At 43.8% G+C, this 26,683-nt stretch overlaps 4 protein-coding genes across 4 annotated transcripts; 2 read left to right on the top strand and 2 right to left on the bottom strand.

Moving 5' to 3' along the window:
- Positions 1-266: 266 nt before the first annotated feature.
- On the bottom strand, positions 267-10,982 carry LOC131877382 (UDP-N-acetylglucosamine--peptide N-acetylglucosaminyltransferase 110 kDa subunit-like). Its single transcript, XM_059223022.1, is given in 13 exon segments — positions 267-531; positions 597-1,585; positions 1,769-2,314; positions 2,393-2,494; positions 2,604-2,757; positions 3,307-3,510; positions 4,374-4,517; positions 5,587-5,676; positions 6,769-6,965; positions 9,571-9,639; positions 9,722-9,965; positions 10,046-10,208; positions 10,675-10,982. Coding segments are annotated over 13 exon segments (3,144 nt in total). The 5' UTR covers positions 10,754-10,982; the 3' UTR covers positions 267-368.
- A 7,377-nt stretch (positions 10,983-18,359) lies between these two features.
- On the top strand, positions 18,360-20,452 carry LOC131877393 (HORMA domain-containing protein 2-like). The gene is made up of 3 exons (XM_059223041.1): positions 18,360-18,705; positions 19,314-19,996; positions 20,064-20,452. Exons 1-3 carry the CDS (start codon positions 18,513-18,515, stop codon positions 20,289-20,291), a joined length of 1,104 nt encoding a protein of 367 aa, XP_059079024.1. The 5' UTR covers positions 18,360-18,512; the 3' UTR covers positions 20,292-20,452.
- A 72-nt stretch (positions 20,453-20,524) lies between these two features.
- Positions 20,525-26,591, top strand: LOC131878137 (uncharacterized). Its single transcript, XM_059224035.1, has 4 exons — positions 20,525-21,759; positions 25,243-25,278; positions 25,461-25,566; positions 25,632-26,591. Exons 1-4 carry the CDS (start codon positions 20,620-20,622, stop codon positions 26,537-26,539), a joined length of 2,190 nt encoding a protein of 729 aa, XP_059080018.1. The 5' UTR covers positions 20,525-20,619; the 3' UTR covers positions 26,540-26,591.
- LOC131877390 (uncharacterized) lies at positions 21,777-23,601 on the bottom strand. The gene is made up of 2 exons (XM_059223036.1): positions 23,250-23,601; positions 21,777-22,926 (listed from the first exon to the last, which is right to left on the bottom strand). The coding sequence occupies exons 1-2, from the start codon at positions 23,532-23,534 to the stop codon at positions 21,901-21,903; spliced, it is 1,311 nt and encodes a 436-aa protein (XP_059079019.1). The 5' UTR covers positions 23,535-23,601; the 3' UTR covers positions 21,777-21,900.
- Positions 26,592-26,683: the final 92 nt, after the last annotated feature.

Raw genomic sequence — 26,683 nt, 5'->3', positions numbered from 1 at the left:
GGGGAATTTTCTTATTTACATCATAATGGAAAGCACAGACGGGCGGGTCCGGACAAATCTTTGCATGGACTCGTTGAATGCACTGTAAATCCTTTTATCGCTTCTAGATGGGCCGGATTTGACCTATTCCTTCGAAAACAGAAAACACTACACCCAATCCGGGTAAGCCCAATTACCAAGGGAACACTAAATCATGGAGGGGAAACGACGTTTCGCGAGATTGTGTATGATACAATGCTTTAACTCTGAATGAATCTTCATTTAAGGGTGGGTGGGTGGGTGGGGATATACCGGTGATGATATCTGATGTAAACGGAGAAAGAGAGCGCAATCGGAACTCGTGGAAGTGTGTCCACAATCCGACATAATCAGTAAACCGACAACTCTGTCACGTGATCGGGTTTCTCTCCGCGTTCGTGTCGCTCCCACATTTTGTAGAACAGTTTCTCAATGTTGGCCGCATAAGTCTTGACACAGAACAAGGGACTATCAATTCGGTATTTCCACACCTTGGCACGCGTTCCCCGCAAACTGTTGGAATAAAAACAAAAATCATCAAATGATCATTGGGATAAGGCGTCAAATTTACCACTTACAATTCTTTGTCGTTTCCCAAACGGATGGCGATCTTTTCGTAATCACTGCGATCTTTGGCAATCAGTTCTGGACAACCCAAAGCGACCAATTGCGACGAAGCAACTCGTGAAGCCAGTGTCTCGCCTGGAAGTGTGACCATGGGCGTGCCCGCCCACAGGACGTCCATGCCCGTGGTGTGTCCATTGCACAGAGGCGTGTCCAAGCACACGTCAGCCAATTGACCGCGTCGCACGTGCTCCTCCTTGGCCGCCACATTCGAGAAGATGATGCTGCCATTGCGAAGTCCCATTTGTTGAGCAGCTACGAGGATGTTGGTCTCGCCCACTTGTGGGAATCTCAGAAGCCACATGACCGCATTGGGAACGTTATTGAGGATGTTCACCCACATCTTGAGTGTGGCCGGGTCAATTTTGTATAACTGATTGAAATTGCAATACACCACGGCGTCTTCGGGAAGCCCGTATTGTTTACGGGTGGTCACCATGATCTGTTCGGGCACCTCCTCACCCGTGGCCGCTTTTGCCGAGAGGAGATTGGTGGTGAGGCCGTTTTGAATCATGATCCCATTGACGGAGGTTTGAACCTGTCCATTTTGGATCATAGACTCGATGGCCATGGTGGTGGGGAGTTGGGCGATGGTCACTCGGACCTCCACTTGGGTATCCTTCTTGTCTCCGACCATTTCGGTCTGTTTGATCTCGCGGATTTGGGCGTTCTCGAAAATAGGAGCCGTGTCCACGGCGTTGATCACGGCTACATTATCTTTGACCGGCATTCCTTCGCAATTGATGTTCTTCCCGCTCATGATGATTCGCTCACCCAAATGCGGGAACATTTGCTTGTGGTCTCCAATGAAGAAAGTGTGCGGCATTTAAGCCAATTTCTCGGAGTACTGACTAGCCAATTCCAATGGGGAAGTCTGTTTGTCCGTGATGATGTAATCCATGAATGGAGCGCCACTCGTACCGGGATAACCAAGCCACATGGCCTGAAAGAAGAAGGTGGATCGGGATTGAGAATCGATGGTTTCCCATAAGCTGTCGATCTGACTTGAGAAAACATGGGTTCAGTTCTTCTTAGAGGTATGATGGGGTAATCTCACAAAGTTTCAAATTCAAAAGGATCATCATTGCATGAGTAAGAGCTTTACAATCTAAGGGATGGTCATTACCTGAATGGGAGCGGGTCGCAAAGCAAAGATCTCGTTGCGAGCTCCTTTGGTGTAGCCGTTCATGTTGACCAAGATATGAATGCCATCCTGATAGATGCGATCGGCGGCCTTGCCATTGCAAGGCAAAGTCGACAGGTCGATGAAATGCTCGGCTTCCCGACCAATCTTTTGTCGGAAGCTCGTACTATCATCGGGTGCCAAACTGTAGCAGAAGACCTCTACTTTCTCTCTATTGTGAACCCCGGGAATGGATTGCATCAGATGTGAGGTGGGATGGTTGCCGAAATCGGAAGAGACATAACCGATTCGGAGACGACCATTTAGCTTCATGGGGAACTTGTAGGCCGGCTTGTGAAGTACACTGATCTTCTCCAAGCACAACTGGGCGTGTCGATTGGCAATATTTTTGCGGAACTCATGTGAGAGTGGATACAGCATAGAGTGATGAGGGTGAACCGAGGGCAGACGGTTCTTCTCCAATTGATCACCAACAATCGAAATCAAGCTCTTTTGACGACCCGCGTAATCAGTCCAATCGCACACAATCTTGGGTAAAAAAAAGGTTGTTGGTCAGTTCGGCTTGATTAGAAAATGTCTAGGAAGGAAATGACTCGAAGTTCTAACCTGGAGGCAATGAGCCAAGTTGCAATACGCGTCAGGAAAGTTGGGCTTCAGTTTGAGCGCTGTTCGGTAAGACTGAATCGCCTCAGGGATGTTGCCAGAGTCCTACACATCCGGAGATGGGAGAGGATATTAATCAGATCTCTAGTTCCTTTCATTATCCAACAATGGTACAAGGAAAAGTCATTTTGTTCCCGGGATTCATATGAATTACCTTTTGGACAGAGGCTAGATTAGAATGAGCGTCCGCGAACGCAGGATTGATCTGGATGGCTCTTGTGTAACATTGAAGAGCTCCTTGGACATCGTGCATCTCTTTGAGGGTATTTCCCATGTTGGAGTAGGCATCAGCGAAAGCTGGTTGGATCCTGGAATACAAGCGAAATCACAATTTGAGTAGAGCCCAACTGATGAAATCCGAGACGAATTGGAGAACTTTGAAAAGTTTTCAAATGAAACCTTAACCACTTTCTTCAAACAAAAAAAAGAGAAGACGATAAATTTCCATTTCATATTGAGCTTCAGAAAAAGGGGAAACGAATCTTTCTCGACAAAAATCCATTTGGTCTCCTGGGGATGTTGGTTTTCATCTTCATTCATTCAGGCAGATGAACCAGCCGTCAAGGACGACTTAGTAAAGGAGGACGAGGGAAACAATTGAAGAACTTCTCATTTTACGCTTCGCAAATTTAAAATGATGAGAGGAACACAAGTTCTTTGAAGTAAAGTGGCTTGAGCCTTTACAAACACTCACATCATCCAGAGAAAGTCGAGGAAAAATTGCAAACTATCGATTTTTTCGTCGTCTCTTCAAACATGTTCAACGTGATCAAAAACTCAATATTCATAAAGCGAACAACACGGGAAAATTCCAGCCTGGGATACTCTCCAACCCAGTCATGATGTCTGGAACTCACCTGATGGCCTCCTTATAATGCATGAGAGCTTCATTCAGTTTGCCTTGTTGCTGAAGAATCGAGGCCAGGTTGGAGTGAGCCGCAGCGAATTCCGGGAACACCTCCAACGCCTTCAAATACAGGCGTGTGGCTTCCTCGATGTAGCCTTGTTCCCGTTTGATATTGGCCAAGTTGTTCAAGGAGTCAGCATGCGTGGGACAGAGTCTGGAACATGAAACATGAACACAAACGCTCATGAAACGGAATACATTTGACAACTGGGTCAATCTCCCTCTTATGGGAGGCTACTCCTGTCACAGCCAAATGTCACAATACTTTGGAGCGTGAAAGTGAGAGAGGAAGATGGCCAGAAAATAAGAAACTGGAACCCAATTTCGAAAGGTCGCACCTGTTCGATTTTTGAGCACACTCTAGTAATGAAAAGAGGACGGTTCTCAGAAGAGCGGGAACATGATTAAGGATCTATTCAAGTGCTGATATACAGGCTGGAACATACACGTACACAAAGGTTTCGAAGTCGTCGAAACATGAAGGTACGTATGTATGAAAGGGGAGTGAATGCAAGTCCCCCCAAATTGGCAGCAGGTTCCAATCATTGGAGCATTTTTCAAATAAATTCGATGGCTCTTGGGAGAAATAGACAATGGCATTAGGGGACAAACCCAGGTTGAGATGAGTATTTAATTGGGATTGGAAGCGATTTTGAGGGAGTGTGTATTCAATAGCCTCATTCATGAAGTACCTATCGGCTCACTAGGCAAATAAGTAGGATTAATGGCCATTTCGCTATCACTACACACATGAGGAGGAAAAGCATTTTCTGCTTATACATATACGAATTAGTGCATTCGAAAATCAGTCGTTACTCTTGCCTGGAGTTTTGGTTTCTTTTCTTTATAATCGAAAACTTGCGGCCTTCCTAGACTTTTCAATGGAAAATCTTGACCAATCTCTTCCGATCAACACCCTAAATCCCTACTTCCACTACGCACTGAGCGGACTTAATTAAATGAGTGGAAATTGGAGTATCCAATTAGTTCTGGCATTAGCGAGACGGGATTACATACCTGAGGGCGGTGTTGTAGCATTCCTCGGAGTCTTGGACCAAGCCTTTCTCCTTCAGGGCGTTGGCCAAGTTGCAATAGGCATCGGGGAAGTTGGGCTGCAACTCAATGGCACGGCGATAGGTATCCACTGCCAAGTCGATAAGACTGCAATGAAGAGACATTCATAATTATCCGTACTAAGATGGCCATGCCCAATGTTCCACGTCGAAGCGTGATGATGAAGTAGGATCCATTTCCAAAACGTAATTAAGGAGCTCGAGAACGGACTGACAAATCACGCAATAGCTGCATCTGAGACTTTTACTAATAGAATGAATAACGGGGTTATTCATTTGATACGGTAGCCGTATTTTCGTCGGACGGATGGTCGATACATAACAATAGTGAGTCTAAACTAAACTCTCTAATCCCTCACCAGTTGGCTGGCCTGACCTTGGTGGACACTTCTTGAGCTTGGTGCCCACGACAAAAAACACAGGAAAGCCTCTTTGCCAGTTGACAAGCAAGCGTTTCGGTCTCGGTTCCGAATTCTCCCTTCCAGTGAACAATGCAATAGTGCTTCGGCATTGTGTTCAGTGCCCTCTTAAGCCCTGCTTTTTATTAGACAAAGTTTAGGATTTCCCCGAAAACCCAACGCACAAAAGACGCGAGTTGGGTTGCGGGAGGATGGTTGGGTCTGTGGGTAGGTGTGTTGACAAAAGAGATTATATTTAGTCGGATTTACTGCCACTACAAGAGGACTTGAAAGCTCGGTGAAAGACACGGTAGAGATTCCAAGGTGAGAAGGTAATCTGGGCTTGACAAGGTCGAGAGACCTCAGGAATTGAATAAATTTAGAAGCGTCTTGTTTATGCAAATGCCTGACTGACTTCCATGCCCACATGTCCCTTGGTGTCGAACTTTCAACCGCTTTCTTCAAAGTTCTCGGCTTTTTAGGTTCTCTCAATTCAAAGTGGGCTCATACTCGTCGTGTTCATCCATTTATCTATTTAGGGATCTCTAGGGAAACCTTCAAATTTCGAACCAGGAGAAGTCCCATAAAAGGGAAAAATCTGGTCGTATATTCAGAACTGCACTACTTTTGTATCTTTTCGTTCCTTTTCTAGAAAGAGCCTCAAGAACTATATATGAGAAAGCAAGGCCTCTTCTCCCATCTGTCTTTGTCAGAACTTTCGGGGCTCAAGACACCATTTACTATAAAATATTCACTTACCCCTGCTCGTAGTAGACGCAAGCCAGATTTCCATGAACCACCGCATGATTCGGACTGAGATTAAGGGCTCTCAAATAAGCAGCCACCGCACTGAAACGAAAAAGAGTACGTTAGAAAGAAGCTTCTAAAGTCGCACAACATTTGAAGGGTAATGGCAAGCTGAAAATTTGGCATCCGATCAGACAAGCCTTTGAATGGTGGGTGACAAGTCGATTTCGGTAAATAGGCTTGTACCTTCGAAGATTGTCCAAGACTAGACCGACAGCGACTTTCCAACGAAAGTGCTTTCGGGCTGGTCCCACCAACGGCAAACATCCCGATGGATGTTCATTGTCGATTGAACAAGGAAACCCATTGCCAGACTCATTTGAAGCGCTAATGAACCTCTTGTCATGTGAGGACATTGCCTGGTGGCAACGACCCTGAAGAAAAGAGCCTGAGAATCTTGATTGGACGGGAAGTAATGAGTTTCGGGGGAATTTTTGCGGCAGGGAAACCACCGTGTAGACCACGATCTGCTGGTACTCCATGATTCCAGAATGAGCACTAATGAGGTTTCTTTTCCTCCTCAAATTTGTTTTGATCCAAAACTTATGATCACTATTAGGAAAATAGATGGTCGGAGAGTCTGTCGGAGGATGCTCTCTTAAATGGAACTGATGGAAAAACAGACCATCACAAGGATCAAATGCAACTCTCGATGAAGGCCAGCTCCATTGTAATTAGCCGCTTTATTGGACCACGAAGAAGCAGAGCAAAAAAGGTATCACTTAGACGCTACCCGCTCCTGATCCACTGTGCAACAAGACTCAACAGACATTTGGAACAACACATCATTCTGCCGATGAAACATGGCTCGAAGCAATCAAGAGGGCACACGCACGATGAGAAGGAGAAGTGAGAAGGAATGGTCGATCGAGGACACGACAAATGGAGACGGAGGGAATGAAAAGGGGAGAGAACGCGCTTAAGCCGAATGAGAGGAGCTGAGTGAGCAAGAGTCCTCCTAGTTTCAAGTGGAACAAGGATGATGATGATGAAGGACCACCTGTAGGTCCACAATGTGTCCCCCGAACGACATTGAAGATTTTTGTCACATTTGGACACTTTCAAAAGGTCGTGAAAAGGTCTGCTTCGCGTTCTAAATCAGAGATGGAAATGTGAAGGAGGAAAATGGCTTACCGATCGAAGATGCGGGCTTCCTTGAGGACATTGCCGAGATTGATGTATGCGTCCAAGAAGTTGGGATCCAAGGCCACGGCCTTCTCAAAGTGATGGATGGCGAGCCAAATCTCTCCTTGGGCGTTAAACACGCATCCTAGGTTGCTCCAAGCCACAGCAAAGTCAGGGCGGGTCTCGATGGCTTTCAAGTAGCACGCCTATTTTCGTGAATCAGGTGATGGGAGTGAGGGAGAAGGGAGGGGGAAAAAGAGAGAGAGCATTAGTGCCTGGTCAATTAGGTGCGATCTGAATGTGAAGTGAGTGTGAGGTGACGTTGAAAGCGCAAGCGATGCCGTTGAAACCAGGTTGGTACTGATGTATTGTTTGCTTTCATGTCAGAGGGATCGCTTGGGGAGTCTAAATCGACTAAAGCCAATTCAAACGCCAAATGACAAAATGCTGAAGGTGAAATCGCGAAAAGGCACTCGGATGGGCTGGATATGTGTTCAGACTCGCATCAGACTACCCTTCGGCTTTCCACGAAGGAATTGACCCAACTTGGTCCATTGCAACTGCTTGATCACAGCCGTGATTTTACTATTGTCTTTTGGTTGAACTGGCTTGGGATGGCGCGCGAGCGGCGGCAAAAGAGCGTTCGCAAAAGGAGAGCGAGGATCGGAGGGATGGCTCAATGATCAGGAGGATGAATCAGGTGTATTTTATGGTCGCAGAGGCGCGGGGGCGTTCTTCATGAAATCCTGGTATGACCTTGTGATGTGAATGGATGGATGGGATGGACAGGTGGATCCCCTCGTTCAGAGGGACAGTGTAGTCGGCCTTGGACCTTGGGGAAAAACAGGGAGCCTCTGGAGATTGTACAGATTGAAGATGCACGAACCAAAACGAGACTTGGGGCAACCGAATCAACGAACCAAGGGAAGCAGAAGCAACAACATATGGATGCATGTCGGCAGACGGGAACAAAACGAAAGCAATTGGGTCCCCTGTTTTAGGTTGAGGTCAAAAACCGACTGCCTTGGGCCCTCTGAAGGGAGACCACTTGAGCCCCGTCGTAAGGGTTACCTCACCGCTTTCAAAAAACCGAGAGCTATCACCCATTGCCATTGTGTGGATGGAGCTCAGTTTGTTTTTGAACCAACTCACTCGCTAACACAACAGCTTTGTCTGGTCTGAGCTTCACGTGGACTTTGTGGACGGAGGACCGTAGATTAGAGCCTCAAATGGGAATCTCCCAATTCATTCTCCCCGCGGAGGATGATTTGGCCAATGTGACCGCCCGCATCTCAAGCGAGCAGACCACTTGAGAGCATCATCGCAGCAGCAGAAGCAGTAGTAGTAGAAGTAGTAGCAGTAGGACAAAACATCTACAATTAATTTATGGGGAGAAAGAAAATAATAACGCTCATTAGTTCTCTTTCTGTTCAGAGTTATCGTACGCTTAAGTTAGATGTGAGGAAGAGAGAAAAGTGTGGATCTGAGGGGGGCGGGGAGGGGGGCGGACGCTTGAATACGTCAATTTTGGGACTCCCGAGGCCCACTTCAAATTTCGTGGTCGTTTTTTGTTACGACCTGTTCCAACTTCTTAGCCATGGTTGCAAAGCTGACCGTCTTTTACTCCACTCTTCAGAGGTCCAATTCGACTCAACTTTAGATTCAAGGTCAGCGTTGCAACATCTAAACTGATTGGAAGGCATCCGTGATACTGACATGACTTGCTCGACAAAAAGTGCGCGTTCTCGAGAAATGTTTCGCAATCCTGAAAGAGAAATGGATCCAAGGGCCCCGTCACGATTGGTGGCTGAATCGTCCGAAGACCAAGAGACCAATCGTGGCGAGACCCGTTGGAGAGACCAGCATTGTCCACCCATGATCAGAATCATCAAGTGGACCGAAACAAAGACCTGAAACAAACGATTATTCGGTCTGCAAGCTCTGGATCCCCATGAAGGTTCAAGGGGTTGGACTGATATTTACGAGTCTAATCAGACGTACGTTGAAACAAAGAAGCACAAGGGAATCGACGGATCCAGAGCCAAGACAAAGCGCGACCTTAGAGCAGCTACGCGGGGGCCAGGTTCATTGAATGTGCGCGTGCAATGACCAGCCAGGACCTACATCGAAGAATGTAGGCCCCACTGGCTGGGCATGGCAACATACCATGGAGATGTGGGAATGAAACGAAAAGCATTGCGGCCCGTAGCTGTCGTCGGTATGAGCATCCACATCGCGTGCGTGGGTGAATGCCTCAAACTCGGACGCCCAGATTTGTGTTCGAGAATCGACCGAGCCTGAGGTATTCGGGTGGCTGAGGGTGTGATCCAGGTGCCTCAACAACCGGCATTGTCTCGGCGGGGATCGATCGCATTAACCGCTCAGCCGCGTCTCTGGGGACGAACCAAAAGACCCGAGTATGTACCAGTATCGTCAGTGTTCTCCACATTGAGAACGGAAAGCAAATCCGCATGCGCTTGGAGCAAGTTGAACGTCGAAAACGCGACTTGAAACCCGCAAGACCTTGTTTAGCACGGGCTCTAGCCGTCCGGCTTCCAACGTCTTGGGGTTCATTGAAGAGCCGACATGTCAAGACCGGCCTTCTTGGTTCATTGATATCGCTACCCAGGGTTCAGCCTAATGGTTACTTGAATCAGAAGCTTTGAAGCGAACCTGGGGTCGGGAGAGCCTGCATGAGCTCGCCGGATGGGAGGTGGGTCTCATAAGGGGTGAAGGAGGGTGGGGACAGAGGAGATGCTGGCAGAGTGGGAAGAGGCCAGGAGCTTAGCGGACAGAGCCCAGAACACCTACCTTAGCCTCGTCCAGTCGCCCCAGGGCTTTGAGAAGATTGCCCAGATCGCTGCGGACGCAATACAGATCCTAAAGGGTGAAGAAAGCGCAAATGCTGTCAAGTCGATGCCAAGACTGGTTGACTGACTGACGTGGTCTTGTCCGATCTTACCGGATTATACTGGAGAGCCGAAACATAGGCTTGAACAGCGCCTTCCATGTCCCCGGCGGCCACCAAGGCCGCGGCCAGATTGATGTAGCCGTCAATGAAATCGGGCTTCAATCGAACCGCGTAGCGATAGTTCTCCAACGCTTCCGGCAATTGACCCCGCTCTTTGTACACGTTGCCCAAGTTGGAGTAAGCCTCGGCCAAGAGCGGATTCTGTTTGATGGCCAAGTTACTGAAATGGGCCGACCTAACCCGAGAAAGGGGTGATTAGACCTCGAGCTGAAGACTGAAAGGGTGGTTGGTTTGGGCATGGCATGAAGGGCTTACTTGTCGTATTTCCTGCACTGGAAGTGGATGGAGGAGAGCAGGAGGAGGACGCCCGTGTTGGTCGAATCCTGTCGCCACAATTGCATACAATGCTTCTCGGCATTCTCATAGTCGCCACTTTGATACTCGGAATGCGCCAATTCGGCCAAACCTGAAACCAAGCCTGAAAACCATCAAACCCGCACACGTCTTTAATGCACATTCATGGAAACGACACAGGGAACCCTTTCAAAATGATTTAGCTAACTAAGAGTTTGACCCTTCGTCTAAAGTCATCCATCGCAATCATGCTCTAGTTTAAAGGTAGGTAGGTACATAACGACTTATTTTTGGCTCCCAAAATAAAGAAGTTAAAAGAGGGCATCCATGTGGTATTAATTTCGACTGATTTCAAATTGATCGATCGCTAAAAAAGTGTTTCCCCCAAAAACAAACAATGTCTTTGTCAGGTCAAATCATTCGTTCTAAGGTGTAAGGCAACATAAGTTGGCAATTACTTTGACGTATCTAAACTCCAACCAATTTTAATCCCATCCACTGCCATTGAGTCATATCCCAAGGTCTTAAGGCATGGATCGGGCCGACTTATAAAAACTTACTAACACTGGTTCTCATCCCATGATATTTACCTGAGACGGAAATGGCGATGGTGCCCAATCCTCCGGCTCCCGTGCTCCCATTCGTGCTAGTGCTCATCGTGTTCACCATGAGTTCGGCTTCTTTGGTCCCCGGGACCCAAACGACACACCCCAATGAACCCGTTTCACCAAAATCCGAACCACAATAATGAAGGGGATCCGCGTGTTACGAGAACAACCTTCTTCGCCTTGGCAATCAGAAGCGGAGTTACTTCTCTTCGTTCGTGGGTTGGATGTCTCTATCTCTTCAGTTCATTCAGCGAGCTCCTCTTCCGTTTCTAAGGCAGCCTACAGAACAGACACGCTCACCGAGGAACGCACGGGAGTATGTCCAGTCATTATCAGCGCTGCCAGATCACCAGCCCGCTTGGCGGCCAAATTTCAGCTCAAAAGTAGCCATGACAGGAACAGGCCCAAAGTAGCACAGGCACTTCCAGGTCATTGAGAGCCCCTAAGAGATTTTTAAAGTACCTTCATAGATGTACAGCCTGTGCTACTTTAGTTCATTCAGAAATGCGACTCTTGAATTCAAGTCTGAGATTAAGGTTTGAGAATGAAAGTGAGAAAACAGAACATGACATTAATTCTCGGAGGTCATCCATTTCTTTCGTTAATATTGAGACGGCAAAGAAGCCACGTTTACAAATTCTGGGCTTTATGAAGAGTATCTGGCAGCACTGGTCTGTCGCATAGGGAAGAAGAACGAGCGCAACGTAAGTCAGGGCTAAGCTTTGCGGAGGGTGGAAGGAAGACAGTGGCCAAGAATCCTCTCGCTCAGATACAAAGAACCAGGGGAGAAAGCCCGACTCGGTTCGGCCGAAAAAAACCAAACCGGGTCGTCGGGTGCAAAAGAGATGATGGATATGGAATATAAATGGAGATGGAAAAGAGCTGAGAGGTTATGTTTTCAATGGTTCGGGAGGGTTGGGAAACATGTTATTAAGTACAGAGAGTTGGGTTGGCCAATTGGAAGTAAATTAAGCGCGTATACAAGATTCTTGAGATGTTGCGAGATTACTTCCAAGGTTGACGGAGTGAGATGATACAAAAGAGCAACCGAAGAGGCATTTTTAACTTAAAACAGAAGTATCCAAAAAGTATTTTACCCAGTAGAACAATAGATCCCTCGTCATTTTCAAAACTTTTGAGGGCTACTTAAAGTGCCATACGGTAGCGTAAGTAATCAGCTCTGAAAATGACTTATATCAGAAGTAGGGGTAAAGATGAATCCATAAAAACATTTCTTAAATCTGTCTCCCTGTGCATCAGTCGGACCGGATGGATGGGCTGAAAAGAGATTCGACACCCAGCACTTTTCATCTCAAAGGTGACGGACTACATATGCACACTTGTAAAATATCAGTTAGGAAAAGATTAACAGCCATAACAAAGAACCTCAAATACGAACGAACTTAAAATCGTTCAAATACCTAACAAAGCGATGTTCAATCGTTTGAAATAAAAAAGTCAGGCAGTAAAAGAGCCTATTGGGTGGGTAAACCTGTCATTTGTTAAGCATAACGTGTAAAGAGCATACATGTTTTGGTCACGCTAAAGAGCATTTTCATTCGCCAGATTGTCCAGGTGACAAAAAGCTTCAGTGAGGAATCTCGCGTTCTCTCTAAAGAGAAAACGCGAGACTACATCCCTCGACCAAATTCGGGTTTAGTTGGTAGATTTGTCTCTTCGATCTAAGGACGATTTTGTGATCAATACAAAGAACGAAAATCAGTGCAATGGTCTCGCGTGCGTTGCAGCTATGATAATCTCGTCGATTAGCATTGGTGCTATCGGTGCCTCCTCAAGCCACATAAATCTTAATTTCGCCCACATAGCCTCGGGATAACGACTCATAACTTGGAAATTGCGAGATACCAAAAATAATTATTCAATTTTTTTAATATAAATTCGAAAACTATTCACATGAAATTAGAGAACGAGATTATATGCTTTAAGAAATAAAATATCTTAAAGATACATTGGCTTTTTTATGGCTGGAAAAACATGTTCCCTTTTCCTGATTAGATACATTCAATTTTAACAAAAGCTTATTCATACAGTACTATCGTCATAACTAGAGCCGTAAAAAGTAGTCGATTAAATTTGGTAAATTGGCGCCTAAAAAAGGCTGGGAAAATGGCGAAATAGTTGCGAAAATAGTTGATAAAATATGCAGAAAACAAGCATTGAGTGGTGTATTTCTAGAGTTTTAGGTATAAGAAGCTAGATGTCCAATTTAAAACCTCTGGACATCAGGCAAACCACAACGGGCCCAAAAGGTATCTAATTTGGAAATTGCTTTCCTAAAACTTCCAAAATCGAACGGTCTTCCCCTCAAGCTGGTCCACCTGGAGAATGTGTTAGCAAATTACTTAAGAGTTATTCATGCTAATGTGAAGCTTTCCATCAATATCAGGTTCAAGTGGTCAGGAGAGAAGGCTTCAATGCATCAGAAAAGGAGAGGGAGACATGGCTAAGTACCTTTACAAAGCGTTTTGCTCAACTAGTAACTGCAGTTTTATGCCGTGCAACTTTGAGCTTTCTTCGGACAACTCCCTAGCTATGCATGCCTTAGCTCACCCTGGTTTGAAACATTACAACGTGATCTCGACGTCTGCCATTTTTTTGCGTTTCGTTATGTTTTGTTTGCTCTTGTGGCGTTGAAGGAAGCAGAAACGCTCAAACGAAAATAGACAAAATGCGCAAACTGGACAAAATGTGTGAAAACCAGAAAAAGGCTGGTAAAAGTCGAATGAACCCCAAATAGTCGAATATACCCTAAAAACTCGGAAAACGTGTTAAAAAAGTTATTCGACTTTTTTTTACAGCTATAGCCATAACCATGAAATTGGAGGTTCAGGCTATAAACATGAATAACTTTTACAATCCCCCCCTCATGAGCTTTCAATCTTTAACAATACACTTATCTACCATCCACCAAATTTTGGCTTGTTAAACTTTGGATTGCTCAAGAATTTCGCAGTATGTTGACTAATAACTCACTAATCCTCTATTTTCTCGTATTTTTCCTAGGTCGCACCTTCAATGTTTCATATGCACTACTAAAGGCAAATTGCCAAAAAAGCCTCCTTCTTAGCTTACACTACAGAAAAATGGCTATTATTGATAATAAGATCACTGTAACATGCAGGGATGCCGACTATTGCTTTGCCAGAATGTTATTTTCTTCAGTTTGAGCAAAGAAGGGGACTGTTTTGTCAATTTTCCCCACAAGTTTCCATTCCGGGAGTCATATTACAAAAAAAAGTTTGCTTGAAGAACCTCTGGTGGAGCTCCCAATTGAAGCAAAAAAGGGTAGATAAATGAAAACCAAAGAGCAGGAACAAATTTTAAACCAGCCCTGGTTCCAAGATCTAGAAAAGCATCACTATTACACACTCATCAACTGATTTGAAGTCCATCTTCTCCATACCTGTTTCAAGTTGATGATTAGGGGTTTGCCTAGCATATTGCTGATGAACTCTGGTTTCAAAGCAAAGTGTGTGTTTTTGTTAATAAAGTAGTTTTTCCCCTACAAAAGTGGCACTTTATCTTTTCATTGAAAATATGTTTTGCACTAGAGTTATATTAAAGACAATATCCTTAAACAAAAGGTTCTCAAAGGTTTGCCATTACATGGTAGAAAATGGTAGAAATGGGGTATGATCGCGGTCTCAGTTTTTTTTTGTACCCCTTTGCGCACAAGCGCCATCTTTCGGATATGTAGGGATGTGTCAAATGTAAAAATGACACCGCTTTTTCAACCAACAATTGAACTTCTGCCTCAAAGCAAGCTTAAAGTTTTATCTTTTTACCGTCTCTAGCACTATCCTTTTGTTTTTTTGTGGAGCAACCTGCTGCTTATTTCGACGCTATTGTTATTGACTCATGACATAGCCAAAACTAGGGACCCTGGATGCAGAGACCCGCGAGGTTGAGTATACGTCATCAAATTCGAGCGATTTGATTGGCTGCCAATTGTCAACGAACATGGGCTTTGTTTGGAAACTTTATCAACAGGGAGTCAGTCACTTCCAAAAAGACCAAACATGTTTGCATTGCATAAAAAGGCAAAGCTTTGAATGATTTATGACAAATTTGATTCTCCTTGGGTTTAACCAACATATTCTACAGCATTAAAGTGTCTTTTGCCATTAGAATTGCATCAGTATGCTATTTCTCAATAAAATGTAGCTGTCACGCTGATTTCTCGCATGCTGCCAGCATAGAAAACCATAACTAGAATGCTTAAGCTCAACAGGAGCTGCACCGCATGAGCGTCTTTTCAGGTCAGCTGACGCTGGTGGAAAAGGGACAAAGATATTTCGTGAAATCTCGCTTTGGGCAAGTTGAATTATTCCCATGAAATGGTCATCATTCACGTTTTATTTCAATTTCTTTTGATTTTTACAAACATAAATGAACAAAGAGCGTTAGAATAGGATAAAAATCAAAGTGGTTTTGGCATAATGCAATCAAAAAAAATGTAGTTTTGCTCTGCAAATCACATACATACGCATTTGCCCTCATTTTAGTAACTTATCTCGAAAGTGTAACGAAATGTAACAATAATGCAATGCACTAATGATGCATTCAGATTTTCGTTTCGAACTCCAGGAGCAACATATTTATGTAAGGGATCATATACTAATGGATTTTCTTCGGATGTAGTCTCATAAACCTTGTTTTTGGCAGTAGAGTCATTTGAGAACAGCTCTCGTGGATGATGGTTTACTTCTTAAGGATCGTCAATGTTTCAATTGACAATGTGGTACTATCAATTCTACGTAAGACTAAGAATTTTTTTGTCACTGTTAAAGTGTAAATGTCAAATTACCAATCACAACTTTTTATTTCGTCCGGAGTTTTTCATTCAGATCAAAGAGTTTAATGCCCGACTTGATGAATCTCGCTTCAGGCTTGAATTATTCTCATGAAACGTTTGTTATTTATCTTCAATCTTAATTTCTTTTGAATCTTACAAAATACAGGTAGAAAGAGCGGTAGAATAATAAAAAACATGTTTTTAGGGCATCTTGCACGTAACATGTAAAAAAAAGTTTGGACATTCGTTGAGCAAATCATGTACTCTATTGATTGCCCTTGTTTAGCACCGCATTCTCGAAAATCTCGAAGTGTAACAAAATGTATCCGAAATTGCAACGCAATGATGAGGCACTCGGATTTTGTTTCAATCTCCCAACAATGTGCTTGAATGTGGGCGACATGATTGCGCCTATTTTACGTAAACAAGGCAAATCCGACACCTCTGGAGGTCAGCCTGAACCTAGTCTTGTTTCTTGGGTTTCAGTTAAGTGTTTCCACCACATGGATGAAAACTTCAATTTGAGCCCCATTTTAACCTCTTCAAAATTGCGTTATTAAAAAATGTGGTCGGACAACTTACTTAAACCCGTTTTATCAAGCGTGCTAGACGAGAGTAATTGCTTGACAAGGAGTCGTATTAGGGGTTTCTACTCTGAATTTGGACGAGCCGGCAACGATTCAAATTTGTACCATAGTTGTCCTCAGTAGCTTGACTACGAATGAAACATTTTTTCCACCAGCGACAGCTGAGACGAAAAGACGCGATCGCAGCGCCCTTGATCGATCTATATATGAAGTTATCTATGGCTGCCAGGGTCAATTTGGACTAAAGCACTTCAAAAAAGAAAGTACAACCACATTCAACAAATGAAATTTTAAAGTATATGGGACTTGTTTCTTGAGAGACTCTGGAAATTCACATGCCGTAATGTTAATTTGAATAATCTAATGAAATATGTTTGCAATCTAATCTTATAAAAATGGGTTCAGAAAGTATTTAGAAAGTAACAATACTACTTTTGATAATCTAAAATACCATATCCATGAATCAGCTTGTCTTGGAATAAAATTTCTCAGTGTCCTTGAAAAATATCATTCATGGTGCTTGTCATGACAATACCCTTTCTTATACAGCGCATCAATTCGAAATATGTTTGGAAACTTTTTAGTTCATCTGATCGCTTACTTTTTCGAAGTGGAGCCACTTGTCAAACCTCGCGCGTCTCTGACCAGGGTCTCTAGCCAAAACCTGGAAATACCCCTTGTTAATTGAAAAGGGGGCGCTCAAGTGAAAAGGGGTAAACAACGACCCCCATGAGCATGTCCTATTCCTTGAAGTCGAATTTTGCCCTTGGTTAATAGAAGTGGATTCGTCCAACACTAAACCTGGGGCAAGTCTGGCACAAGTCAGACTTCAGTGAGCCCTTTGATGTTTCAACTTTTTGCCTGACGTTTTTTCGAAAAAGGAACAGTGATTCCGTTACATTGGAAAATTGTGTAATTGTAACGACCTAAAAACTAAAATGATTACTCGTTACTCGCACCTTCTTCAGCTTCCAAAATGGACTTTAATTTTTCGTTTATCTCGTGACAACTGAGGAAACTTAAGACTCAAAAAGAAATTGTCATTTTTTGCTTTTTGTATCTAACATATTATGAACAATGAAAGTCATGATTCAATTTTGTGCTTGCTCTTAACTACCATGAGAGTGCTCTTGGTTTTAGATATTGTTGCATTTGCTACTTTTTTGCTAACATCTTCTCAATCAAATTCCGTTTGACTAAAGACCTGACTCCGAGCAAATGTGAAGTAAAGTAGGGATAATCCTGTTTTTCCGCCATGACTGTTGCGACGTTGTTTCAAACCTTCAACAATCATTATCCCATCCTATGAAAATTTTAAGACTAAAGATTAAGATTAAATGCCAAAGCTCATTATTGAATTTTTGGACTCAAAGTCTTCTAATGTTGGGCGTTAGGACTGCTAGAAGCAAAAAAACACAATTTTTTTAGAGGAGTATGGTCTTGAGTGAGGAAAACATAAAATATTGGTCATCTAAATCTCAGGAAATGTAACGAGTAACACCGTTACAAGTTTTTTGAGTAACGGTTGCGTAACGAATAACTATTTTTGACCAATGGAATTGTAACTGTAATTCGTTCCTTTTATTGGGTAAGGACTAATGCCCTGTATACTTCTTTTTTGTACCTGGACCATTCAGTCAGTTTAAAAGATCAAAAATCCACCAAAACTAAAACACTTTTGGTAAAGAGTTGGTCAGAGTAAAACATATTTGAAGGTAAAAGCCATTGCATTTGATAAGAGGGCAATTAGTGGCCTTGTTTTCAATGGCAAGTGCTTGAAAACTGACACATAATGACCAAAAATGACCCCTTGTAGTCTTTGCAGAGCTTCTTTCCTTGGTCCTCCAAGGAACAGCTTTCTTTTGGGGTCAGTTCGTACTTTTTGGGAGGTCACTTCTACTTTTAGACTTAACATACCTAGAAAACGTGTGAGTCGGGAAACATCTCTTTGGACTCTTTGGACTAATGTTAACCTATACAATTTTTTTCTATTGTTGATTTTCTTTTCAAGAACCTTGAAAAAACTTGTTTTCTTTCGGCAAGTATTTTTGTCTTCCATGCCTTTTATTTTGAAAATAAGCCAATTTTTCGCGATTTTGACCCAATTACTATTTTGTTCAGACCACTTAGACAATTCACTGCAGTAAATAAAAATCCAAATGTGTAGCTCAAACCGGACACACACTTGCACCTTATTGCATTTCCATGCCTGTAAAAAATGACATCCTCATGTACTACATTCCGATATCTCTAGCGAGCAATTCAAATTTTCCCGCCCACATTCATGGCGCGAAAACTGACAAGATCCCGTTGAAACGATCCTGTTTTTCTCGATTAGCACCGGATTCTTTTTTGTTCGACGGAACCTGTTGCTCAAATCGGCCGTTGTGCGGGTCTCTCCTGTTTTTTCGTTCGAAATGTCTACCACGGTGTCGGCCCACCCATCCTTATCAACGCGCCCCAAGGTGTTTGAATCCAAGTTGAAGACCACCAATTGGGGCCAAACCTTTCCTGTAGACCTTCAAACCCGGGAAACCAGTCTGAAGTTAGTCAAGAAATTGGTAGCTGTGGGCGTGTCCACCGTTTTGTATTTGCGCTCCAACATACCAGGTCATTATGCTTAGGCTTATAATCCTTTTTCCTGGATTGTTCGATTGGTCATGTGTGAATGATAAGTTTGACAATTGATAAACCTCGGCGAGAAAAATGAGTAATGATTTTTGCCATTTGGCTAGAACTTGCGTTTTTCACCAATTGGATCCTGGAAGGACCAAACAATCAGTCTTCACCAGAAGCCTATCATTCTTATGTTTTTTGAGGGCTTCAATTTGCGAAAAAGTTATTTTAGCCCAGAAGATCCAAAAGAGTGCAAAGTTAGAAATCCTTTGGTCCTCTAGGAATGAACAAACCTAATCATGAGTCAATTTCGTCCATTGTTAAGTCATCTACAAAAGTCTGGTTGAGAGCAAGTTGGAAACCAATTCAGGCACAAGGTAGCAAATCTGAGCAATGATCTATGTTGGACAAGATTGGCTTTTCTAGAATATAAATATCATATTTTAGCAACTTTCCAGCAATTGAGTGCCACTTATTGTCAAAACCTAAAACTAGGGCATAGTAGATAGAATCAGACATGCAGCATTTTTTACAAATGAACAATTGTTCCATTATGATAGACACTTGACTGGATGATTGATAATGATTTTTGTTTCGTTTAGAGAGTGCATTTAACAAATGTGAAGTGGACGGTCTGAATCTACGGATCTTGAACGCAGCTTCGGATAGTCGTCCAGCCCAACAGATCACCTCTAGGGTCCGAAACGCTGTCGAAGCCATTGAGAAAGGTTATCTAGCTAGGCTGACTTTGGCAATTTACAAAGAATCTCAACGTGCCGAAGATGCTCATGAGACATACAATTTCGATTTTGAGTACATGGGTTCGGATAAGGCCCCGAGAATGGCCTTTCTATCCAAGGCGGACCTGTTCCAAGAGGAGAACGCCATATTTTCGGACACCCGTCACATGTTCCGCCGCATCATTCTCCTTACACAACACTTGCCACCGTTGCCTTTGGGCATGTACATTACCATCTTGTTAACTTACAACGATGAAGCCCCCGAGGATTATAATCCTCCAGGTTACACAACGGGGAACCTGGAGTTCAAGGTCGAAAAGGAAACCGAACCATCAGTCATGGGGACGGTTACCAGCCGACACCATAAACTCCAAACCAAGGTTCATTCGCGGGATTTGATGGATTATGAGTCACCGAGTTCTGATCAGAAAGTCGAAGCGAGGGCGAAAAAACGACCTCGGGACGCGAACATATCGTCTCAGGGTAGTGTTCCCCCCTCGCCATCTTCTAAGGTCGCCTTATTAGTTGCAACTCAACTGACTTCCGTAAGGCCTCTTATATCTTGAAAGTGGAAGCGAACATTGAACTTATCATTGTTTTTCTTTATTCTAGGGATTGGAACCAGGGGCCAAAAGCATTTTATCTAACACACAACCATCTCAAGACTTGAGTCACCGTATTGAGACCAACAGGGACGCCATCAATGTAGTTTCGGCCTCTTGGGAACCCGAGTTATTGGGATCAGATGTGCCTCAAACCCCGGTGAGGCCCAACAAAAGACCACGAGGAGCTACGGTCATGGCAAGTGAAGTGAAAGACGACCCGCCTCAGGAAATTTAGTGCAATCCTGACCCGAAATCTCAAACCTTGGTCATATCATACTACAATGTTTTTGTTATCCGCGTTTAACTGAACCTTACCTTTTCTCCAGAAATCGAATCCTCCATTACCGTGATCGAAACAATTCCCGTGTTGAAATAAATCAAACTTATTTTACCGTTCGTTTTTGTCCCAAATCCTAGCCCCACATTTTTTCCAGGTTGAGTGAGTCCATATTTCCCCGTCTGACAAAATCCAGCATAACAAAACAAAGACCACAATCAACACCAATTTGATGGAAAGAAAAGCTTCCTAAATCTCAATTTCATACACCGAACTTGTAGCAAGAATGGCGGATGTGGCTTCCGGGGTCACGGAGCATGTCCCCAAGACTGACGTGGCGGCATCCAACCATGATCGTGATGGCTCGGAAGACACCACCGCCTCGACGGCACCGGCTCAAGACGAGACCCAGCCCATTTCTCAAAAAGGGTCGTTGGCCTCAGCTTCAAGTGTGACCGAGGCCGATTTGGACAATTTATCCCCGGAGCAGCTCAAAGAGGCCTGGCGAGAACAAAATAAATACATCCAACAACTGGAGCAGGCCCGTCAAAACGACGAGCACGCGTTACGTGATCTCGAACTCAAATTAGAATCCTCTGGTGGAACCGCAGAGTCCCATACCAACCGGGAGAATGTGCTCATCATGCGATTATCGGCCAAAGAACGAGAGATTCAGATCCTCTCTGCCCAGATCAACGAGCTCAAATCCTCGCAAGCACCCACGTTGGATGCCATGAAGGCCACTTTGGTGGATCCGGCCACGAATTTAATCATGCGACGTCTTCGCCAAGAATTGGTGGAAACCAAGAAGAAAATGCAAGAAACGCAAGAGGAATTGACGGCCTGGAAGTTCACCCCAGACTCGGTTACGGGCAAACGATTGATGTCCAAATGTCGACAATTGCTCCAAGAGAACGAGGACATTGGCAAAATGATCTCGAGTGGGCGGCTTTCGAAATTGGAGTCGGAATTGGCCATGCAAAAGACTCTCTGTCAAGCCATGAAGAAAAACGAGCAAGAAATGGAGGAGTTTGTGGCCGAGTTGGACACCGATATGGAGGGTATGCAGAGCACCATCTGTTTTCTCCAGCAACAACTTAAAGAGACCCAAGAGAAACTCAATGCTACCACCAATGCAGCCGACATGAAAGCTGACCTCAAGCCCGAGCCCACCGTTGAGCCCGAAGCCGAACCGGAACCCGAGACTGAAGCCGGAGATGAAGACATCGAGATGAAAGAGGAGGAAGAGCCCAAACGGCAAACCCGAGGCCGATCCACGCCCACCAAACGAGGGGCCAAAGCCGGAAGAGGGGCCAAGCACGACAGTCCCCAACCCAGAAGTAGCCCTGGGAGACCCAAACGCAGACGAAACGTCCCACCATCAAAATCCGAAGACGAACCGCAGGACGACGAAGGCTCGACCGACGCTTAAATAACTAAGAATAAAACAGAAATACATGGGTTTGTTATGAACATAAACACGGTTTACATTAGTAGATCATAGAACTGTACAACATTTTGAAAAACACGTAAAGAATGAATAAGCCGCCGTTCGCAGTTTCTACGGCTAGTTACTGACAATCATCTTTTTCGAGTTGAGCATGCTCTTGAGTCGGCCTTCAACTCGAGTGCGATCCATGGGGATCCACACTGATCTCAGAACAGGATCAATCTGCACGGCTTGACATCGACTGATTTGAGCCAGGTACTCCGAAGGAATAATGGGCCGAACCACTTTGTTCTTGCACCCTTCTTGGGCGTATCGAGCTCGCAGACAGTTGTACAAAAAGCGATTCAGTGTGGCCGATGTGGGGAGAAGGCCCTCGCCGTCTGGGCCGGATCCGTTATGAATTTCTCGCAGATAATTGGGTGTCAGGATAGGCACCACATAATCGGCCTCATTGGCCCATTTCAGACAGCAAGCTTCGGGGTTCTGCATGACCTCGAACCACATGGAAACTTCGTTCAGTTGGAAAACTTCAGCCCGTACGTTTTCGAATTCGAAACCGTGAATCCAAGACTTAATAGCCTCGCTGAACTCGACGCCATCGGACGCGAAAAGTAGCAAAATGCGGCAAAGTTTGCTGTCCTGAGCTTGGTTAGATAAGGCCGGGGCATCGAAATCCAGTTTGCTATGAATTTCCGGTTTGTACGGACCAAATTGGTCCAGAAAATCCATGTTGTCTCGTCCTTCCCCTGAGCTTTGGACCAATACGGAGTGCGTTAATGGAGGTTGGTGGTTGAGAGACGACAATTTGTAGATATCCGAGCAAGGATCTTGCGGGCCAAACACACTCGCCAAAGTGGCCAGAATCGAGAAGTATTGGGGATTGGGTCTTTTGAGGGTCTCTGGGCGACTTTCGTGGTCTTTGACGAATCGCTCGACCGCGTCCACCACTCGTCCTAGGACGGCAAACAGTTCCAGGTCCAGCAGAGCCCCCAAGACTTGGCCCAGAGTGCCATTGTCGCGCATATACATTTCGAGAATGGCTCGAGTCAGCCCTTCTTTAGGCCGGACGCAGGTTTGAACCCATTGGATCCGCAGATCGTCGATTTGAAGCTGATTAGCCACATCGCTCCATTGAGGTAAGATCTAGCAATCAAAAAAGGTTGAAATGTGTTCAGCATTACAATGACGAAGAAGTTATCAAACTCGAATTACTGACAGATGTTACTGAATAAGTTACAAAAATCCAATATCTAGCATGCTTCTTTCTTAATTCCTTTAAATTTGAAGGTTTGAAGGTCACAAAAAAGTTTCAGAATTCAGACAGTAATGCTTAAGATAACACTTTTTTTTTATGTGTACCCAAAATAAGTGATAAATCCGCCAAATTAAAGTTACAACTGGAACCAGACTATTCGCATCAGGAGCCCACACTTATCACAGTAAAAATACTCGACACAACCGCTTACAGAGGTGTATTCTTGATTGACATCGATGTTCATGCAGAGCTGCTCAAACAGCTGACAGCCCAAGGTCGTGTAGGTCAGCTCAAGCAAAGGTAGGGCTTTGGTGCGCTCCACTGCTTTTCGAAAACGTCGCAGACTCGCTTCACGTTCCTGATCCGCCAAGCTTTTGACCTTTTCTGCCGTCAAGGTCACCACAGACTGCGCTTGGGATACGTGATCTTGATGGACTTTATTTTGGAGCGCCAGATCCCGCTTTAAGCGGGTTAACAAATCTTCCGTGCCGTCCATGGTACTCCTATTTTTCTGAGATGTTTTTTCCAATCGTTTTCCTCAAGTGACGTCATACGAGCGTGACGAAAGTGCTTGATTAAGAAACAAGTCAGAGGTGAAAAAAATGTTTAGTTTGGGAAAAGTTCAGGGCCTTTTTAATAAGTCTGAGGTAGATTAAAAAACAAAAGATTGAGTTTGGTAGATCTATTAGTAGAGTTACTTCAATAAAACCATGTATTGTGTAGAAAAGTTTCTCGATTTTCAGGCCCATTTGAACTGAACACTCAGACATTGGTCACTGCTATATCCTTTGGACCATAGAGATAGATAATTTTGTGAACTGCAACTAGGAATTTATTGTACAATGGTACTTAATGAAAGAGTTATTTTATTTTAGATTTATATTGTTGCTATACTTTAAAAACTAAAGAATAAGAGCTTACGAATTTGGCTATCCCTCGCATAACGGTTGATCTAGATTCTTTTAGAATTCAAAATCCTATCCAAAAATCTTCTGCGGCATGGACAGAAATTACAATTACATTGAACAATTGGTACTCATGACTTTGACTGTCTGCAACAAAATTTGGGCACAAATTGAACTATAAAAAATCCAAGATTTAATTAACCTTTAGATTGATCAAGTAAAAACAATTTCTTGAGGCAATGCCAATTATTTTTTGTGAAATTTTATTTTAATTTTAGTTCCAACACTAAGGAACAAAATCATTAGGCATTAATGAAAAACCAACCAACCCTACTTCAGAACATTGATATTTAATAGTTTGCCCTCAAAAAGGTCCTGCTTCCCTTACAATTCCAATTATGCAACATTTTAGAGTTTACATTCCATTTTATGTGCCTTTTTATTGATACAATGACGTCCTTTAAATTGATAATGAAAATAAATTATCTAATTAGGTGCAGTAAAGTTATAAACAACTAATTTTCTTCCTGATGGTTAATACAGATTATTTAGAAAAAAAGGACTTTCCTTAGTTGATGAAAAGAGAAGCTGAAAAAAGGCAAATGCGCTCCTAATATGAAGAAAACAGGATCAGAAAGTTCAACAAAATTATAAAAGAGAAAGAAGAGCCAGACGTCCGTCAACTAGCAAAGAAACGCCGCTCCAACGTCGTAAAGCACTCTCACTGCAGGTCACTCACTAGCCTCACAAGATATACAAATTTTGCTGTAGACAGCTAAAGTCATGAGTACCGAACAATTAGTATAACTTCAAATGAATTGCTAAGTTAGATCATTGTGATCATGTGCGGTGTCATTCTCATTCTAATGCTTACACGTTTGATGAGCTGAGCTATTAATACTATTACAAAACATTTCCATGTTAAACTAAAATTAAATCAGTCCAACCCCACCTGTTAGACCCCAACTGACCCCTGTGCAGTTTTTTGTCAAATCGATTGAAATTGCAGGATTTTTCGCCGGATCAAGAGATATCGCCAACTGACTTTATCCAATTCGTCGGCTTCGTAAAATTTGGTGATTTCCATCGCCCAGCTTCCTATTCACTCAACCTCATTTTCAGCATCCACAATCCACGTACAGCCGACGGCCAAGGTCAATCTTATTTTGGTCATTTAGAATTCGGGCGAACGAACACTCACTAATGTGATGCCTATCAGATCCTACTAATGGGCGGTAAGGAGGCAACTGTCTAGCTCTTTCAATACTAACATCCCGTATTTTGTGAGGTCTGTTCCAGATCGTTCGTTCTCCCAACATGTCTTTGTCGGTAGATGTAAGTACATATTTTCAAAGCTGGTTGGCATTTTTCAAAGTTTTGGCCCGCCTCTAAGGTGATGAAAATAATCATTTAGCACAGTATAATGTACCCTTACAACATTAAACCACATAACGTCTCCTTGAATACTGTCTGTCCCTCCTTGCTTCGACCTCTGCTCATGATTTCGAATTGAATAGGTTGACGAAACTGACGAAACTCAGGTCATTACCATTGGCTCGACTATCATCTTTTCCCATGATTCAGATTCAAAACCGGAGGCCGTCGCCATGTATTCACGCAAACGTAAGCTGGCTCATAATAAGTAACTCAATGATGGCCCATGATGATCAAGATTTCGATCTCTTCAGTGTTTCATTGCCTCAAGTGCCAGAAGGTACTGACTTCTCGCCGGGGACGGATCCACCACGAGACCCGATCCCAATGCCATTTAACGCCTTGTTCAGAAAAGCACGAGCATGAACCCGTCCACGAGACTTTCCCATCCCTGGATGCGGCCAAAGCGTGGATCGTGGAGATGGAATGGGACCAAAGCTTCTCCATCACGCAGACCAAGTCTGAATATGTCCGGTATCGATGTCGACATCGACCCAGATATCAGGATCAGCAGGACTCGCATATTCCGAAAAAGCGCTTGACGGGTAAAGTCAGTTCGTACGATTGCCAAGCCAAATTGGCCATCGTTTCGGTGATGGTTTGTAAATGTGTCCGAGCAGATCTCCAGAGTAATGTGTGTCAAAGTCAGGGTCAGATGTTTCAACTACGTGGATGTTTGACTCATTCGCATCCTCCGGATTTTCAAGCTCAACGGATATCTAGGCTGACGAGAGACTCATTGATAACGTTATTGAAAGCGGGTTTATCGAAAAGGGATATTTTGAAGCAATATTGCAATGTTGGCCATTCCGATGATAATCCCTGCAAAATTGTGACCATGCAAGATCTGAGGAATATCGAAAAGTTTTGTAAAAAGAGCCAGCCTAACAATCACGTCGAAATTGAGCCCGTGACATTGGGTCCGGCAGTGACCGATATTCCGGAAGAAACTTCTTTTCAGCCCATCCAGTTGGATCAAAACCAACTCTTAGCAGATCTCAGCCACAATTTGGACCAAGTGAGTGAAGAAGATCGGCAAACATTCCTCAAAAAATTAGTCCAATTCAACTTGGAGGTTAAAACCAAAGCCAAAGCGGTGCCCACCATTCTCCAGAAGAGTGTGTTGAAAAATCCGAACCCTCCCAAGCATCAGGCACATTGAAGCCAACAAAGAACAAAACGATTACGACCTCATTAAATATCACAATAGTAAATCTCTGTTCAAACTATTTTCATACAGTAGCCAAAGTCGTAGAGACCAGCGAACACAGGAAAAATTGACTTCCTGCTCAAATCCCGTTATTCA

This window comes from Tigriopus californicus, chromosome 3 (assembly GCF_007210705.1).
Source record: "Tigriopus californicus strain San Diego chromosome 3, Tcal_SD_v2.1, whole genome shotgun sequence".
Classification (NCBI taxonomy): domain Eukaryota; kingdom Metazoa; phylum Arthropoda; class Copepoda; order Harpacticoida; family Harpacticidae; genus Tigriopus; species Tigriopus californicus.
The sequence above is the reverse complement of the archived record's forward strand: the minus strand, read 5'-3'. Positions and strand labels throughout refer to the sequence as shown.